We start from the raw sequence: 17,541 nt of genomic DNA on the forward strand, positions 1-17,541 counted from the left end.
AGGCTGCTGGGAGTTCTGATTTCAGGTCTCTTATGCAATTTGTGGCTTGGTCCTCAGACACAGAGCATAGGAGGATGTAAGCAGCTGGTCAGTACAAATCAGTTGATTATTAGAGGTTATTATGTAAAAGCAATCCTGGCTGTTGGGGGGAAATGATATTAGAATGAACCACTATTAGGTATTAGAATGAAATTAATGTGCAAACAACTTTCCAGTTCCGCAACTCCTGTGCTGGGCTTATATTGTTACCTGGTTGAGATTTACACAGATATCTACTGCATCCTTGGGTCTGTTGCACTTGAGAAAGGCTGCTACAGCTTGTTCGCACATACCCACAGTAACGAACTTGTGGGCTATGTCCTGCAGGAGACACCAAAAGCATAATTAAACTGCAGAAGGAGAGCATTATTAGAGTGATTGCCAATTCAATTGTACTCAAGAGTATAGCCTGACTTTATTGGATCTGCTCTGAGTAGAACTAAATTGGCCCTATGTCTGTATTGTCTAAACTGCAGATACCAACTGCAGATACTTCAATACTAATAAATTCACCATGACATATGCTAACAAGGAGACTACTTTGTCAGATGCATCTGTTCATTTGATGGATGTAGAAGCACAATATCGTCAACCATATGTAGTAACTAGCAGAAACTCTAACGTCCTTACCATCTTCTCCATATTTTAGGCACATCAATAAAATTTAATGTAGTGATCAGCTGCAATATAATCACCCCCCCCCCACCGCTTTATGATAAGCAATGTACCACTTTTCTTCCTGTGTCCCCTTTAAAAAATTTTTTTACAGCTGACATTCTTTCTACCGGGGTTTGGTATTAGAAAATTTAGAGCTCTGAAGAGTGTTGAGAAAGAACACGCCCTAGGATATTTTTGTGTTAAATATCTCATTCACACACACACACACACACACACACACACACACACACACACAAAAGGATACTCTATCAAAGATGTCTGTGTTGTCACTGTCTTCCAAAACTCAAAATGTGGCTTAGGATGAATAACATAAAGGATCTGATTTGTGTAAACTAGTGGTTATTTGCTGGATGAATATCAGGTGTTCTGACAAGCAGAACCATAGGCCCAGATTGAACTAACCTGGCATGCTAGCAGAAACCAGAACAAACGTTCCTGCTGGTACAACAGGGTTTTCCGCCCCTCTCTCTTCCCCCAAAATGCACCATGGAGGGTTGGGGAGAACCCCCCAGAACAGTATGAAGGGGGTGGAGAGGAGAGATGGGGTTGTTCCATCTGGCTACCAAAAATGCTTGTGCTGCTGGAACAAGCAGAGAAGCGCGATGCTGTAGCCCTCCCACAAAACGTCATCTTTTGCATGTTTACTCAGATGGCTACGCTTTGCTTCTACAGCTGGAGGAAGCAGTGCTTCTGAACATCAGCTGCTGGAAGCCAGAGGAGGAGAGTTGGCTCTGTGAGGAGTCCCAGAGCTCACAGGGTTAATAGCTCAAGCGACATGAAGTCCTGTCCCCAGTGTGTGCTGCACATATGAAGGTGAAGTTGCTTTTACTTTCTGTTTTGGCTGCGAAGGAGAAGCAACATGTCGCCACTCTCTCCTGGCTGTTTTGTTGTTTTTGCTATTGTACATTAAAGCTTTGTAGAATCGAAGAAGCTGTGTCCGAGAGCTTTAAAGGTAAAGGGACCCCTGACCATTAGGTCCAGTAGTGGCAGACTCTGGGGTTGCGGCGCTCATCTCGCTTTATTGGCCAAGGGAGCCGGAGTACAGCTTCCGGGTCATGTGGCGAGCATGACTAAGCCACTTCTGGCGAAGCAGAGCAGCACATGGAAACGGCGTTTACCTTCCTGCCGGAGCGGTACCTATTTATCTACTTGCACTTTTGACGTGCTTTCGAACTGCTAGGTTGGCAGGAGCAGGGACTTAGCAACGGGAGCTCACCCCGTCGCAGGGATTAGAACCGCCAACCTTCTGATCGGCAAGTCCTAGGCTCTGTGGCTTAACCCACAGCGCCACCCGCGCCCCTTTCTGAGAGCTTTACTGCCAGGCTAATAAATCCTTACACACTGGCACACCGCTGCTGCTGAAACTCTGCTGTAGCCAGGAGAAGCAGAATGACTCAGTACCGTGCAGCAAGATCGTGCTGGACACCATTGCTCTTCCAAGAGAAGATGGGTCCGACAGTCAAAACAGACAAGTCAGTTCCCAGTTTCACTCAACAGGTGAAAACACTGCACAGGCTCTTGTGCTCAATTCTGCTTGTGGGTTTCCGACAGGTGTCTGGCTGCCAACTGCAAGAACAGGATACTGGACTAGATGGGCCACTGGCCTGATCCAGCTGGCTCTTCGTATGTTCTTAAGTCCCAGGTAGTCATGTACAGGATTACAGCCTGAGGGTGAGCATTCGCAATAAGCAGCTTTCCATACTTACAGGAAGCAATTTGTTGTTTTCTGGAAGCGAGTTAGCCAAATCTTCTAGTGCTTGATAGTCTTCCAGCATATAGTAACATTCAGCCAAACGTTCATGGTTTCTGCCTTGTACATAATATGGCACAGCATTTGTCCTATAAGAAGTTGGGCATGGGTGGGAGAGAAACCAGATCTCTGATTATCTGCTTGCTATTGTCAATTTGTCAATGTGTTTAATTTCCTAGGGTCAGTGCTACAAAAGGATTGATAACTGCACCAGCAACGAAGTAGGGAAACCACGGAATATATCTTATGCTTAGGTTTTCAAAAGGGACGCGGGTGGCGCTGTGGGTAAAACCTCAGCACCTAGGGCTTGCCGATTGCATGGTCGGTGGTTCGAATCCCCGCGGCGGGGTGAGCTCCCATCTTTCGGTCCCAGCTCCTGCCCACCTAGCAGTTCGAAAGCACCCTTAAGTGCAAGTAGATAAATAGGTACCGCTTTATAGCGGGAAGGTAAACGGCGTTTCCGTGTGCTGCGCTGGTGCTGGCTCACCAGAGCAGCTTCGTTACACTGGCCACGTGACCCGGAAGTGTCTCCGGACAGCGCTGGCCCCCGGCCTCTTAAGTGAGATGGGCACACAACCCTAGAGTCGGACACGACTGGCCCGTACGGGCAGGGGTACCTTTACCTTTACCTAAGTTTTCAAAATGGAACACTTTTTGTGTCTCTTTCAAATAAATTCACTATATATACATTCTAATTTACATTTCAAAACCTTAAATCGATGTTTTAAATCCCCCGTTACTTTTGTCATCCCCATTTTCTCAAAGTATTCGCCCAGGACGACATCCACTTTTATCTCCCCACCCCCATTTTATGTTGTTATTTCTATGTATATTATGCTATGGCCGTTCATATTTTACATGAACTAAACCATTCAGTAATCCATTGTTACATCGATCAGAACTTATTTACACTGTTGAATTTATCTTAATGCTACCAGCATTTTTAAATAAACACAATTTTCACCCATACTTTCAGTAAACATTTTCCAGTCTTCTTTAAACGTCCATTCAAAACCATTTTTCCTGTCTGTTTTCAACATTTCCTATAACTGATGATATTGTACAATATCATCAAATAAATTCATTACTTAATGTAACTAATCATCAATCCGAGAGTTACATGGAGGTTAAATGTTGTTCTATATCCAATCCCTGCAGAAGGCAATTAAAAAATCAACAACAACTAATTACGGTAAGTCTCCCTCCAGTTTGGACAGGAGGCAGCAATAGTCACTTATAGTGTCAAGTTATGAACATACCATTTCTGTCTATCGGCAAAGTAGTCCCCAATTTCGTTGTGTGCCATTTCAAGGAGACTGTCATCTCCGTGTCCCGAGCCGGTTTGCAAAAGCTGCACTACTCGAAATCCGTTCCCTAGTTTCATTCGCAAATCAACGGCAAGGTCTCTGCAAATATATAACCCAAAAATGCAGCTTCACAAAATACAAAGAGAGGCAATTCTAAAATGCTTTATTCATTTAAAAGTACGTTTAGATCACCTTGAAAAGGCAGAAGCCTCTCAAGGTGGGTTATGAAACAGAAATATTCAACAGAACACAGGCCTATGGTCCCTGCAAGGACGTTCTGTGGGCCGTAAGGTATCACAGAACTCCTTCTCCACGGGGGACAGCACTTTCTGCCACCATGGAGGGATGGTGATGAAGATTTCCACTGCCATGGTTGTCCTGCTGGTGGTTCTCCTTTGGCGGCAGGACCAAAGGTGAGGTGATTCAAGACTGTGTCAAGGATGGCCAAGGATCCGCACCCTCTCAAACAGAGCCAGAAACTATGTCAGCCTGAGAGTTGGCATAGTTAATTCCCTCTCACTGCCTCCAAAAAGAAAGAAAAAGAACTCCTCTCACATTCTCTCACTCCACATTCACTCCATTATACTCACTCCCCTCACATTCTTTCTCCCCCCAGCCCTGCAGGTTTCTTAAAGTACAGAGCTGTGGACCAAAATGTTCAAATCGTATCTCAAACATGAAGTGACCGGGTGGCTTTTGGCAAGTTATTCTTGCAAAACCTCAGCCTGCACCTGGAACAATAACTGGCCTGCCTCATATCAGGTTGCTATAAGGATGATGAAGAGGACGTTTGGAATTGCTCTGAACGTTGTATGGTAAAGGTAAAGTGACCCCTGACCATTAGGTCCAGTCGTGACCGACTCTGGGGTTGCGGCGCTCATCTTGCTTTATTGGCCAAGGGAGCTGGTGTACAGCTTCCAGGTCATGTGGCCAGCATGACTAAGCCGCTTCTGGCAAACCAGAGCAGCACACGGAAACGCCGGTTACCTTCCTGCCGGAGCAGTACCTATTTATCTACTTGCGCTTTGATGTGCTTTCGAACTGCTAGGTTGGCAGGAGCAGGGACCGAACAACGGGAGCTCACCCTGTCGCGGGGATTCGAACCGCCAACCTTCTGATCGGCAAGTCCTAGGCTCTGTGGTTTAACCCACAGTGCCACCTGCGTCCCTGAACATTGTATAGCTTTACATAAATGCACAGTATCATCACCAAGGCAGCTTACTAGGCCTCAAACAGATGTTTTAGTCTATTTTCAGTTGGTTTGCCTGATCTTTCCCAGTTCTGTGCCCATGCCTGGTATTCTTTCTTTTTCATTGGTCTTCCCCCTTTTGAGTTATGCGGGCTTGAAATTTAGAAAGGCAAGTATGGTTTGTGAGGCGCTCACAATTCCTAAATTCACTCACTCAAGATAAACAGTTCTCCCACGATCAATTGTGCTGTTGTGCACTCAGGGGATTCTCTTGTCAATTCAAATTTATCCTAGAAAATTACCTTCTGTCCATGTCCAAATACATCCTTTCAGCTTCTTCAAATTTGCCGAAGTAAACTGCCACTTCGGCTTGCCTCAGTAATTCACTCTGGAGGTTGAGAAGACGCTTGACAAACTTGATACCTTGGTAGTTTTTGTAGCGCACAAATGCTTGCTCAGCAGTGTCAAGATCCAATCTCTGGAGAGCCGTTTCAGCCAACAGTCGCCTGTATAAAGAACACAGATGTCTTACCTGGAAAAAACAGCTTCATAAGGAACAGACTTAACAAATATTCTTGGCCGAATTGCAGGAGGAGTCAAAGCAGCACATGGAAGAGCAGCGGAGCCCAAAAGATCTTATGGTTGCGGGGGGGGGGGAAGCTTTGGGTGTGCAGATAATAATAATAATAATAATAATAATAATAATAATAATAATAATAAAATTTATTTATAATCCACCCTCCCCAGCCAGAGCCGGGCTCAGGGCGGCTAACACCAGTAAAATTATACTAAAAACATAACAGGGGGGAAAAACACAATTTAAAATACAGGTTAAAATGAAATTTAAATTGCAGCCTCATTTTAAAAGTAGCCCATAGATCAAAACCATAAGGGGAGGGAAACATAAGGGTCAGACTGAGTCCAAACCAAAGGCCAGATGAAGGGTCTCCACAACACTCAGAAACCTCCAAAGGTTTTGCATCATCCCTGAGGGAAAATCTAAGCTTATTTGAGAAGGACATTCAGGAAAAGGTTGCCTCAGGTATCGCCTAGATGCATTATTCCTTTCTGAAGGTTCCCCATCTGACCTCTGCACTGCTCTGTTTCTTTTCTCTCTCCCCCTTAAAATAGGTTACCTGGGCTTGCTGAAACAGCTTACCTACCCATGATGCAGGCCAAAAGCCGCCTGAGGATTGAGAAGGAAAATGTATCACATGGTCCTCAGTGTTCTTTTGCATGCACCAATTCTTACATGACCTATTTACACTTTTGACATATCATAGGGGGTCAAATTTAGCTAGCGGCTCTTATTACTATTGGATGTTTTCACATCAAACTGAGATTATTTTCCTATATAACAGATACCAGTCCAATTCCTCAGCTAATAAAACATGTTTTATCAACCTAGATTTAACCCTGAAAAGCCATAAGAATATAATCCCTCTAAATAGGAAAGAAAACCCAGGGGGAAAAATGGAATTTTACCAAAGCCTTGGATGTGAATTTTCTTCAATGAACTGGGCAGACTCTGCAATGCCTGCGTTATTTACAATCGCTTGTGCATCTCGTAGTGATCTAATCTCAAAATTAAGTATGCAATCCTTATTAGGGTGTTCAGGATTCTGTAAAATACACACAAAAATAAGTTTAGTGGCTGCTCATTTCCATTGAAAACCACTGTTTTGTAAATTGTATAAATGGAATGTTTTTTAGAAGGGGGGGGGGAGAGAAATCTAAAATTTACCTTTAATATTTCATCCAGTAAAACAGATTTAATTTCTAAATCTTCAAAGTTGCAAATGTATCCGGACGTTTGAAGGGGCTCCTTAAAATACAAGTGACCATATAATCAGCAAATCCAAATTATCCTGCAGCATTTCAGACAACAATTTCAATGCCATTTAGGATGCAATCGTATGTACACTTCCTAGGAAACAAATCCCACTGAAATCAGAGAGACAATTTTGCCGTTACTCACATTTAAGTGTGCACAGGATTGCAGGCTTTGGCAATATTATCAGTTTTTCTGCCTACTCAATTTACTCATGCAACCTCATATCTGTGCTCCCTCTGTATTTGTGAAATGCAGAGGGAAGCCTGTGGAGCTCCTTGCATCTTTCAGAAAGTGTCAACCTATTATTGCTGTCGTTTTTGCATTTGCAGTTAAAATTCTCAAGGGGCTGGAGCACCATTCCGACAGAGAGCAGCTACATCAATTTAAGCTTTTAGTCTTAACTGCAGGGACTATGGAGAGGCTTATAACATTCTCTAAACCAGCCTTTCTCAACCTGTGGGTCCCCAGATGTTGAACTACAACTCCCATCACCCCTAGCTAGCAAGGCCAGAGCTCAGGGATGATGGGAGTTGTAGTCCAACAACATCTGGGGACCCACAGGTTGAGTACCACTGGTAAACTCTAATTAACCAAGATGTGGTGACATCTTTTAAGGCTAAGCAACTATCAGACAAATTCATGGAAGATTTCTCAATTTTCAGAGAACTTTCAGGCAGTTCATCTGGTGGCAGCTAGACTGGTGACCATATAACACCGGTCCTAAAGGAACTACATTGGTTCACAGTATGTTTCCAAGCACAACTCAAAGTGCTGGTGCTGACCTTTAAAGCTCTAAATGGCCTCGGCCTTGTATACCTGAAGGAGTGTCTCCACCTCAGTTGTCTAGCCTGGACACTGAGGTCCAGCGCCGAGGGCCTTCTGCCAGTTCCCTCCCTGCAAAAAGTGAAGCTACAGGGAACCAGGCAGAAGGTCTTCTCAGTAGCGGCACCCGCCCTGTGGAACACCCTCCCACCAGATGACAAGGAGATAAACAACTATACAACTTTCAGAAGACATCTGAAGGCAGTCATGTATAGGGAAATTCTTAATTTTTAATGTTTGGTGTTTTATTGTGTTCTTATATCTGCTGGAAGCTGCCCAGAGTGGCTGGGGAAAATCAGTCAGATGAGTAGGGTTCAAATAAAATAGTAACAATAACAAGCACCTTTAAATACTAGGTGCTTGGGATCAGCAATAGGGATGCCCATCACCTTCATTATGAGTGGTTTCTCCAGGGACCAGAAGCATAACATGGGTCATATGCCTTCAGTGTTGTGGGCCCAACTCTGCGGAACTCCCTCCCACTAGTAAGAAGCCGGATATTCACAGTCCGTGATGAGTTTCAGATGCCTGGCTAAAAACCATTTTATTTAAGGAAGTCTTCACATCATGAATGCTTCTTTGCTGTTTTAAAATTTTCTGATTTTCTTTCGTTTCCATTTCTGAGGTTTAATTTACGTTTTAAATTTTGTATGTTGCATTTCTTTAAATCTTTAAGCTGATTTGAGACCAGGATGGTGAGAAGTGGGATCATTTTGTATAAATGATGATGATGGTGATAATTAAATAATAAATATATTATATTCTGCTTGAAAGCTTCCAGAGGGTCCTGTCTAGCCATCCTAGAGACAGAATGTTGGACTAGATGAAAGTCTGGTGTGACCCAGTATTTTTACTACTACTTATTTAGTTTTTCCACCGTAATGTTCCAACAGCTCCACAAGGAGCAAGGTGGTGTGGAGGAAAGAGGGAGAGGCATCCCACCCCATAATCACTTTGTTCCCTTAATCCCTGTTGAATTTCCACCTATTTTCACTTTGCTTCCAGCTTGACCCAAACTCCTAGTCAATCAACCAAGGAATATATATGACAAACAATGTGCTAGAAGAACATATGATCTCTAGGTGGATCTGCAGAGAACCTCGCCAACTGCCTTCCTCCTATTCCAGCCCCAAAAGATGCAATGGGAGATTGTGGACTCCCAATTAAAATATTTGTATTTCATTATTGCTTGTTGCTGTACCTCAGGATCCAGGTTTCTGAACACATACATTCTGGTTTTCTCCATCATGGCAAATAACTCTGGATTATCTCTGGCCCATTTCATATCCCAAACATCTTTGCGTTCCAGTTTGAGTTGTTCACCTACTGCTTGGCTTCCTGAACTATCTGTTATTCGGGTGTCCAAGTCAAAGAAAATCAGCATTCCTAACATGTCTATGATAGCAAGACGGCTGAAAATGAAGGGAGAATGAATGAAAACAAAAATAGTCCTTTATCAATGTTCTGTCTCAGATTTGAAATGGTTTACCGTGAAGGTACAGTAGACCCTTGAGTTATGTTACTTTTGAGTAACATAAACTTCGGGTTGAGAAAGCGGCAAACCCGGAAGTATTTTTCTGGGTTTCGCTGCTCGCGCATGCGCAGAAGCACTTTATCAAGCTGCACCCATGTGCAGAAGCGGCGCCTCTGGATACAGATTTTTCGAGGGGTGCACTGACCCCTGAATTAAATTCATATCAGGAGGGTCCACTGCATTTCTTAAACCAGAATCTCAACCACAAATAGCATAGGTAGAACTACATATTAACAGGTAAACACTGAATTCCTAAATTGGCGTTTCTTTCAACATCATAGTAATAATGATAATTAAAATTTATAATACACCCTTCTCTAGCAGGTCCCAGAACAGGTCAGAGAAATTTAAAATTCAGAATTATAAACCAGTTATCAGCTATTATATTTACAAAAAGAGGATGAGCCCTGAAGGCACACATCTCAGGTGTCAAAGACCAGGGTAAAGAGGCAAATCTTCACCATTCTCTGAAAGCTGTAGAATAAAGAAGTCAGACAATTCCACAATTTAGGGGCTGCCACAGAAAATGCCCTCTCCCACCCCAGCCCACCTTTTGAGGGGGGTAGAACTACCCTTAACACCTGGGAGGATCTGTCAGGAATGAGGTGGTCTTTCAGATCTTTGCGTCCTAAGTCTTTAGGGCTTTGAATGCTAACATGAGCACTGTGAATTGGGCCTGGAAACAGACTGGTAGATCAGGCATCTGTTTTAGAATGGGCTGATACGAGTTCAAAAAGCAATCCCAGCCAATAATCTGGCTGCTGCATTTTGGACCACTTGGAAGTTTCCAAATCAATTTCAAGGGCAACATGGCATAGAACACACTGTAATAATCTAATCTGGAAGTTCCTAGAGCAGAATGCTAATACAGTGGAACCTCGGTTTCCGAACGTAATCCGTTCGGGAAGACCATTTGACTTCGGAAACGTTCCAAAACCGAGAAGCAATGGGTGGTCAGCAAAATCCATTGAGAAAATTGAAAAACACGCAGAGGCAGTTGTTCAACCTCCGAGGCGTGTTCGAAAACAGAAGCAATTACCTCCAAGTTTTCGGCGTTTGGCTTCCGAAATGTTTGGCTTCTGAGACGCTCAAAAACCAAGGTTCCACTGTATGAGGAAGGGAAGCCATTCTCTCAATATCATTTTCTGCCTGAACCTGCCCCACCTTCAGTTAATTTTTCACCCTTTCCCCCCTGTCTATTAAAAGCCTTGGGTTGTATCCAACACAGTGTTCTGTGAACATTCCATCAGTGCAAGGATTTCTGCTTGTGCAATGCAATGTTCTCCCCCTTCCTCTCCCTGTTCACCCCCAAATCTATTCTAAGGGTTTTCCCCTAACCCTTTGGAGCAGATTTGGGAAGGCGAGGGGGGAGGGGGCTCATTGCACAAGCAGAAATCCTTGCATTGATGGGATGGGATGGTTAAATACTACTCATTGTCTCCAATAAAGTAAAGTTGCTGTGGATTAAACCACAGAGCCTAGGACTTGCCAATCAGAAGGTCGGCTGTTCGAATCCCTGCGACGGGGTGAGCTCCTGTTGCTCAGTCCCTGCTCCTGCCAACCTGGCAGTTCGAAAGCACGTCAAAGTGCAAGTAGATAAATAGGTACCGCTTCGGCGGGAAGGTAAACGGCATTTCCGTGCGCTGCTCTGGTTCGCCAGAAGCGGCTTAGTCATGCTGGCCACATGACCCGGAAGCTGTACGCTGGCTCCCTTAGCCAATAAAGCGAGATGAGTGCCGCAACCCCAGAGTCGGTCACGACTGGACCTAATGGTCAGGGGATCCTTTAAGGTAAAGGTACTTGCACTTTCGACGTGCTTTCGAACTGCTAGGTTGGCAGGAGCAGGGACCGGGCAACGGGAGCTCACTCCGTTGCGGGGATTCAAACTGCCAACCTTCTGATTGGCAAGTCCTAGGCTCTGTGGTTTAACCCACAGAGCCACCCGCATCCCATTGTCTCCAATATAATATGTAAAATTCAGCCTCCTAGAATAATGTTTAATATTTCAACTAACAGAATGTGTCAGAATTGGTAAAGATTGCGTCTCAAAAGCTGAGAATATATTTTACAACCAAACCTCTGTCTTACCTGGAGGTGCAATTCAGAGACATTTGATAAGGCCGGCAGTTGAGGAGATACTTCCGAATCAAACCAACGTTGGGGAGCCTGTAACTCTGAATGGTGCCAGATTCTCGTCCCTAGAGAAAAACAACTTTTGAGAAGCGAGGAAATATGAGCATAACACACCTTTCTTTATGTGCTGGACTAAGCCACAGGTAAGCAACCTGTATGTAGTCTTATCAAATGGATGAGCCCAAGGCTTGGGAGAATAATAAAACTGTAGAGTTGGAAGGGACCATGAGGCTTCTCTAGTCCAAACCCCATTGCTGCTACTTCCTCTTCCCCTCAGTCCATTTGAAATTGCTGCGGCTTGGAAAACCCAAGAATTACCAACAATAGAAGAATGGCAGATGAAGATGATGGATTTTTCGGAGCTAGCCGACCTAACAGGAAGAGTCCGTGACCAGAAGGAGGAGGAGTATCAGGAAGAATGGAAGAAATTTAATGATTATTTAGTTAAATTTGTTTAACTGGAAATAGCTTGCAGATACTTAATGGGCTTAGGATTTTATTTATGTTAAGTGATGAAGTAATATGTTTAATTCTATAAGGTGAAGATTTAAGGATGTTAATGCTTAAGTTAAATTTCATAAAAATGGGAAACCGTTAAAAGGACATGCAATGAAATTCAACTAAGGGGAAGCAAGGAAGTCACTTAACAAAGTTAATAACCGTAATTTTCAATAAGGCTATGATCTATGTTTGTTTTGTTTGTTTGTCTTGTGTTTTGTTTGTTTTTTATAATATTGTGAAAACCAATAAAAAAATTTTTTGGGGGAAAATGAAATTGCTGCGGCTAAGCAGGAATCGCTGAGCAGTGGAAAGAAAGGGGACTTGGGCACACCCCCTTTATTGGCAGTCCCACCCCCTTTTCCTCACTGCTCAGCTGTTCCTATAGATTGGGGTGCATGAGAGAAGCTGGTGTCGGAGGAATAGAGCGATCTGCCTCCCTCTCGCAGGTTATTGTTGAGGTTTGCCCTTTCAAAAAACAGCAAAAGAAATTATTTGCGGGTACTCACTTCCCCAGTGTTGCATGAGGTTTCGTGTCCGCATGTCAACAACCAAACCTTTGCTTGCATGCTTGAAGACCTGGGCTTCGTTATTTATACTTTTCAAATTTATACATTTCATTAATTTTACAATGACTTTAAAATTTCAAAGGTTGACTTCCTTCCCCCTTTCTGCAGTTCCTTAAATTTATTTTTTAATATCTTCTGCATATCCAAATTCATTTAATTTGCTCATTTAATTATCTACTTTAAATATATACTCTTATGAAACTGCAGGTTATTACAATAATCCTGCCAATCTTCTTATGCTTGCAATTTATCTGTAAATATTCAATAAACCATTTCCATTCTTTTATAAAAAGTTTGTTATCTTGATTTCTTATTCTTCCGGTAAGTTTTGCCATTTCTGCATATTCCATAAGTTTTTGTATCCATTCTTCCTTTGCTGGGACTTCTGCTTCTTTCCATTTTTGGGTGAGGAGCATTCTTGTTGCTGTAGTCGCATACATAAATAAATTTCTATACAATTTAGGTAGTTCTGTCCCTATAATTTCCCAAAGAAAAGCTTCTGGGTTTTTTTTTTTTTTTTTTTTACAAAGGTTATTTTAAACATCCTTTTCAATTCATTATATATCATTCCCCAGTAACCTTTAACCTTACTACAATACTAGGGATTTCTGTGGCTGCTGTTTGTATATAATCTTTTGTGCCTGAGACACGAATCAGCTTATCTCCTGTTTGGCACCTTCTCCTGTATGCCCTGAGGCATAGTCAGTAGCGGACAGCGTAGTGGGACAGCGACACTACCTGACCTTCAGTAGGTCATATCATTGCTGTTTACCACCAGGTAGCAGAGAGGGATGCATACAGTGGTACCTTGGTTTTCGAACAGAATGCATTCTGGGAGCCTGTTCGACTCCTGGAACCATTCAAAATCCAAAGCTTGGCTTCCAAGTGGCTGCGAAAGCCACACTGGACGTTCTGAGAATTGTTCGAAAACCGGAACACACACTTACAGGTTTCGATCGTTCGGGAGCCGATTTGTTTGAGAGCCAAGGCATTTGGTTTCCAAGGTATGACTGTACAGTGGTACCTCGGGTTAAGTACTTAATTAGTTCCGGAGGTCCGTTCTTAACCTGAAACTGTTCTTAACCTGAAGCACCACTTTAGCTAATGGGGCCTCCTGCTGCCGCCGCGCCGCCAGAGCACGATTTCTGTTCTTATCCTGAAGCAAAGTTCTTAACCTGAAGCAATACTGCTGGGTTAGCAGAGCCTGTAACCTGAAGCGTATGTAACCCGATGTACTACTGTATTGGAAACGCATTGGTGCGAGCACCAGATTGGCTCTGCTAGCGCACTTGTACCACAATGACCTCCCTGCTCCCTCTCTACCTCCCAGTGAACAGCAGCAGCAAGACTGGCCAGGGGTGTACTAGTGGGTATAGCCTTTTAGATTCAGCAGGGCAAGGGCAATATCGTCCAGCTATAAATCTAAGGTTGTTCTTGTGCAGTGTTAAGAGAACCATGTGTGCTTGGAAAAGAATATGCAAATAATGTTAAATAAATAAATGAATTAAAATAAACAGCACATTTGGTACTTACAATAATAAGTGTCTTATCAGATGCTGTTATTGCACAAATCGGATCCCTCGTTCCCTGAAACCGTATCAGATGTCAAGTTTAATCACCAAAAGCAGTTTTATTATTTGAAACAGAGCTGTAGAGCGAAATTGCTAGCAAGAATATGGTAACATTTGGAAGGGAAAGTAGCTTTTTTTTATTTGCATGATAGAGCAATAAAAAAAATAATCAGAAGAAATCTAATGCACTTTCAGATTATAAACAACAACTCAAAATGGCTTTCCTCACAGACTGGCAAAACAAGATTCTGGTAAGAACTTACTTGTAAAGCTTTCGCATAATCAAGTACTCCATCACCTGCTCCAGAAGGGGTATCATCTACATGATAAATCCTGAAAGGAAAAATGGAAAAAGGAAATTGGTACCTTTTGAAGTACAGGGATATTTTTTAGGGCTTGCGCTTTACATACTGCACATGATGTTTCGTTTCCCAAATGTGTGTGTGTTTTCCTGTGGTTGTTCTTAATGCAGGAGGGTTTTAAAAGTGTGGTTATAGGGTTGAGGAAGGCAAAAGGTTCTGAAGAACCTGTCTGTAAGAATAAAACCCAGAGTAGGGAGTCCTTCTGTCTAGAGCACTTCCTCCAGTGCAATCCTGCAAGCAGGAAAATACTACACAGGAGGAAGGTTGGATTTTGGAGGTAGTGGGGTGCCAGACTGAAATGAAATATGGCAATTTGATTGGGAGAAATTCTCAAAGCAAAATAATCCAAACTTCCCATTATTATTCCAGGTATGACACAAAAATTTAGGCTTGGGTCCTAAGACAACTAGATGGGAAACTTTCCTTCTATGAACTTCATTAAGCTAACTTATCTTAGGATCCAATACACAGCACTGTACAAACAGATAAAAAAGCTGGGCCATGAAAGATCTGAATGACATCAAAGAAGAGAATCCATTGGTGTTAAATAAGGGTCCCAGAAGCAGTTACAGTAAATGAGCTATGAAGAATATTTGGCATTCTGAATAAGAGATGTTAGTCCTTTCCTGCCTGGAATATAGGCAGATATTATTTACAAATTAATTATTCACAAAGCAACTATTTTATGAATTTGCTTGCAAATCAAATGTCACAGAGATCATGCAAAGAGTTAAACAACATAGCACAGGAAAAGAAGCTGCAAAATCGAAGAACAAACCTCTCTTTGCCCTCCTTTCTAGTTCGTGCCACCTGATTAATTTCCATTGCAGTGAGCTTCTTGTCCACGCGATACTGCCAGATATAAAACGCTTCTTTTGAAGCTGCAATCACCTGGGTTTTGGTCATGATAACGAACAGTGGTGCTATTATAAAATCCAAACAAGAAGCACAAATTGAATAGGTCCGTTGAATGGTGCAATCTTACTTAGACCAAGATAAGAAGCAGGTTGTGTACATGAGCAGCCAATATGCAGGTAGTCAACCTGAAGGTGTTGTTGTAGTAAAACTCCCATTAGCCTCAGCAAGCAGGGCTAATGGTCAGGGATGATGGGAGCTGTAGTCCGGAAACAATTGAAACTGGCTACCCTTGGGTGTCAGGTATAAGAAAAGCAACACAAATCTCATGGCCTGGTTCAAAGATCTATATGTGCTGAACACAAAATGTGCAGGGAATTTCCAGAGAATAGGTGCTGGCACACTCAAGTATACATTTCTTATTTATTTCATAATACACATGCTTCCTATAGTTGTCTTTAAAAACTTTGATTTTAGAGTTACCATTATATCCATTTCCATTCCCCTACTTGATTTGTATTCATTATGCTGTTAATTTTACAAAACAATGCATTCCTAATAATGGAAAGTTTTCTGCAGAAAATGGTAGCAGTGGAAGTCTCCACCCCACTTCATTGGATTTGGGGGCACAAATGGAGAGTCTATGGTCTTCCTAGATGTTGTTGGACTGCAATTCCCAGAATCCCTGATCCCTGGCCATGCTAGCTGGGACTGATGGGAGTTGTAGTCAAATGGCATCTGGAGGGCCACATATCCCCCATTCCATTACAGCGTGTATGCTTTTGGGGAGAAACAGTGGGCTATAAATTATCTAATAATAATAAATGACAGCAACAAAAACAAATGAAAGGTAAGATCAATAATACTACAGTAAGTAGCAAGGTACCCTGAAGTGTCATTCTTTCTATTGTGCTGTTCTAACATCTACCACCAACTATAAACAGTGCAATCAACAATCTCTATTGAGCTTTATCTATCCGTCGTTTTGATAGTTTAATATCTATGGCAGAAATAACCAATGAGCAAGAGAACACTGAAATTGAGAAACGTTAAGTGGGAACTATGCTTCTACTCTGCCTACCAAGCTCTGTTGTTAGAAGCAGCTAGTATGGTAAATACATTTTAAAAGCCTCCCATTGAAAACTGTCACATATTAGCCTTTGATGAACCTGCATGCAAATGCATAATTAAAAATAATTGGAACTTGATAAGGAAAGGCAGTTGCAAATTGGGCTCAAGTACTTGACTGAAACCTGGAAATTAAACAGTTTTTGAAGATTGGAATTGCATGAATAAAGTGTGCCTGCTTTAGTGACATTTGCAAAAGCCAGAACGATTCACAATATGCCTAATAAAACAGCAGATGTGTGGGTCCTTTGAAAAGTGAGCGTGATCGGCACTTTTGAAAAGAGCAAATATGTTTACATCACATGCACAGATGTTCCGATGTGGTGTGGGAATGGGCAACCTGTGGCCTTGCAGATGTTGCTGGACTCCAACTCACATCAGCCTCAGACAGCATGACTATGAAGTTTCATGCATATCAGTTAATATCTTGATCCTGCTCCACTGAATTGAAATTTCAGCATTCAAGACATAGGAAAACGGCCAAGTAAACAGCTATTTTCGTGGAGGAGGGTCAAGATATTAATTGATATTGTAATGGTTCTAGGGGTTGCTCGTGCGTAAGCAGGTACCTATCTCCCCAGCTGGGTGCAAACACCTGGCTGGGTTGCCTGAGTGAACCTTTTCTGTCCGGACAGCCACTCCCCCATGGCTGACTCAATCGCTGGCAGTATCCGTGAGTGGGCGTTTTCCAGCAAAGAAGTTCTTTGACGCCTAGTCTCCGCCTACACTCTCTGCGTGGAAGCCTTCTGCGCAGGGAGGGTGTGGGCAACGGAGGACTCCTACTCTCTCCGCTGGTCCCAGGCAAGGAGTCATGAGACCGCCTCGCCACTTCCCCCAGCTGCCCCCCTGGTGCTACGCTGATTCTCATCCCCAGAAGATGGGCTGCTCCTCCCGATCCCTGGACGCTCTCTGGAATCCCTCTGGCTTTTGCTCTCCCCCTCCAGTACTGATGGCAGTTCCCTGACAGATATGCATGAAATTTCAGATATAGCTATATAAATCCCTAGTGTAGTAAGATAAAACTTTTGGAGCAGACATTTTCAAAAAAAAGTTTTTTATAAACCGCCCTACTGAACACCCAATGCTTTTCAGTGGAGCAGGGTCAATATATTAACTCAGGGGTCAGCAAACTTTTTCAGCAGGGGGCCGGTCCACTGTCCCTCAGACCTTGTGGGGGGCCAGACTTTATTTTTTTGGGGAAATGAATGAATTCCTATGTTCCACAAATAACCCAATGATGAATTTTAAATAAAAGCACACATTCTACTCATG

General features: G+C 42.8%; 1 protein-coding gene across 2 annotated transcripts in view; it reads right to left on the bottom strand.

Annotated features, from left to right (window-relative positions):
- WDR35 (WD repeat domain 35) overlaps positions 1-17,541 on the bottom strand; it is a 41,183-nt gene that overhangs the window by 8,690 nt on the left and 14,952 nt on the right. For both annotated transcript variants that reach the window (XM_081856859.1, XM_081856860.1), the window contains 11 exons: positions 15,065-15,209; positions 14,188-14,257; positions 13,887-13,940; positions 11,242-11,351; positions 8,821-9,031; positions 6,708-6,788; positions 6,449-6,585; positions 5,266-5,469; positions 3,727-3,873; positions 2,424-2,556; positions 250-360 (listed from right to left, as the gene is read on the bottom strand). In XM_081856859.1, coding sequence (XP_081712985.1) covers positions 250-360; positions 2,424-2,556; positions 3,727-3,873; positions 5,266-5,469; positions 6,449-6,585; positions 6,708-6,788; positions 8,821-9,031; positions 11,242-11,351; positions 13,887-13,940; positions 14,188-14,257; positions 15,065-15,209 — 1,403 coding nt within the window. The remainder of the gene's footprint in view (positions 1-249; positions 361-2,423; positions 2,557-3,726; positions 3,874-5,265; positions 5,470-6,448; positions 6,586-6,707; positions 6,789-8,820; positions 9,032-11,241; positions 11,352-13,886; positions 13,941-14,187; positions 14,258-15,064; positions 15,210-17,541) is intronic.

The sequence above is a fragment of the Podarcis erhardii genome (genome assembly GCF_964252035.2).
Source record: "Podarcis erhardii genome assembly, chromosome: 3".
NCBI classification, from domain to species: Eukaryota; Metazoa; Chordata; class Lepidosauria; order Squamata; family Lacertidae; genus Podarcis; species Podarcis erhardii.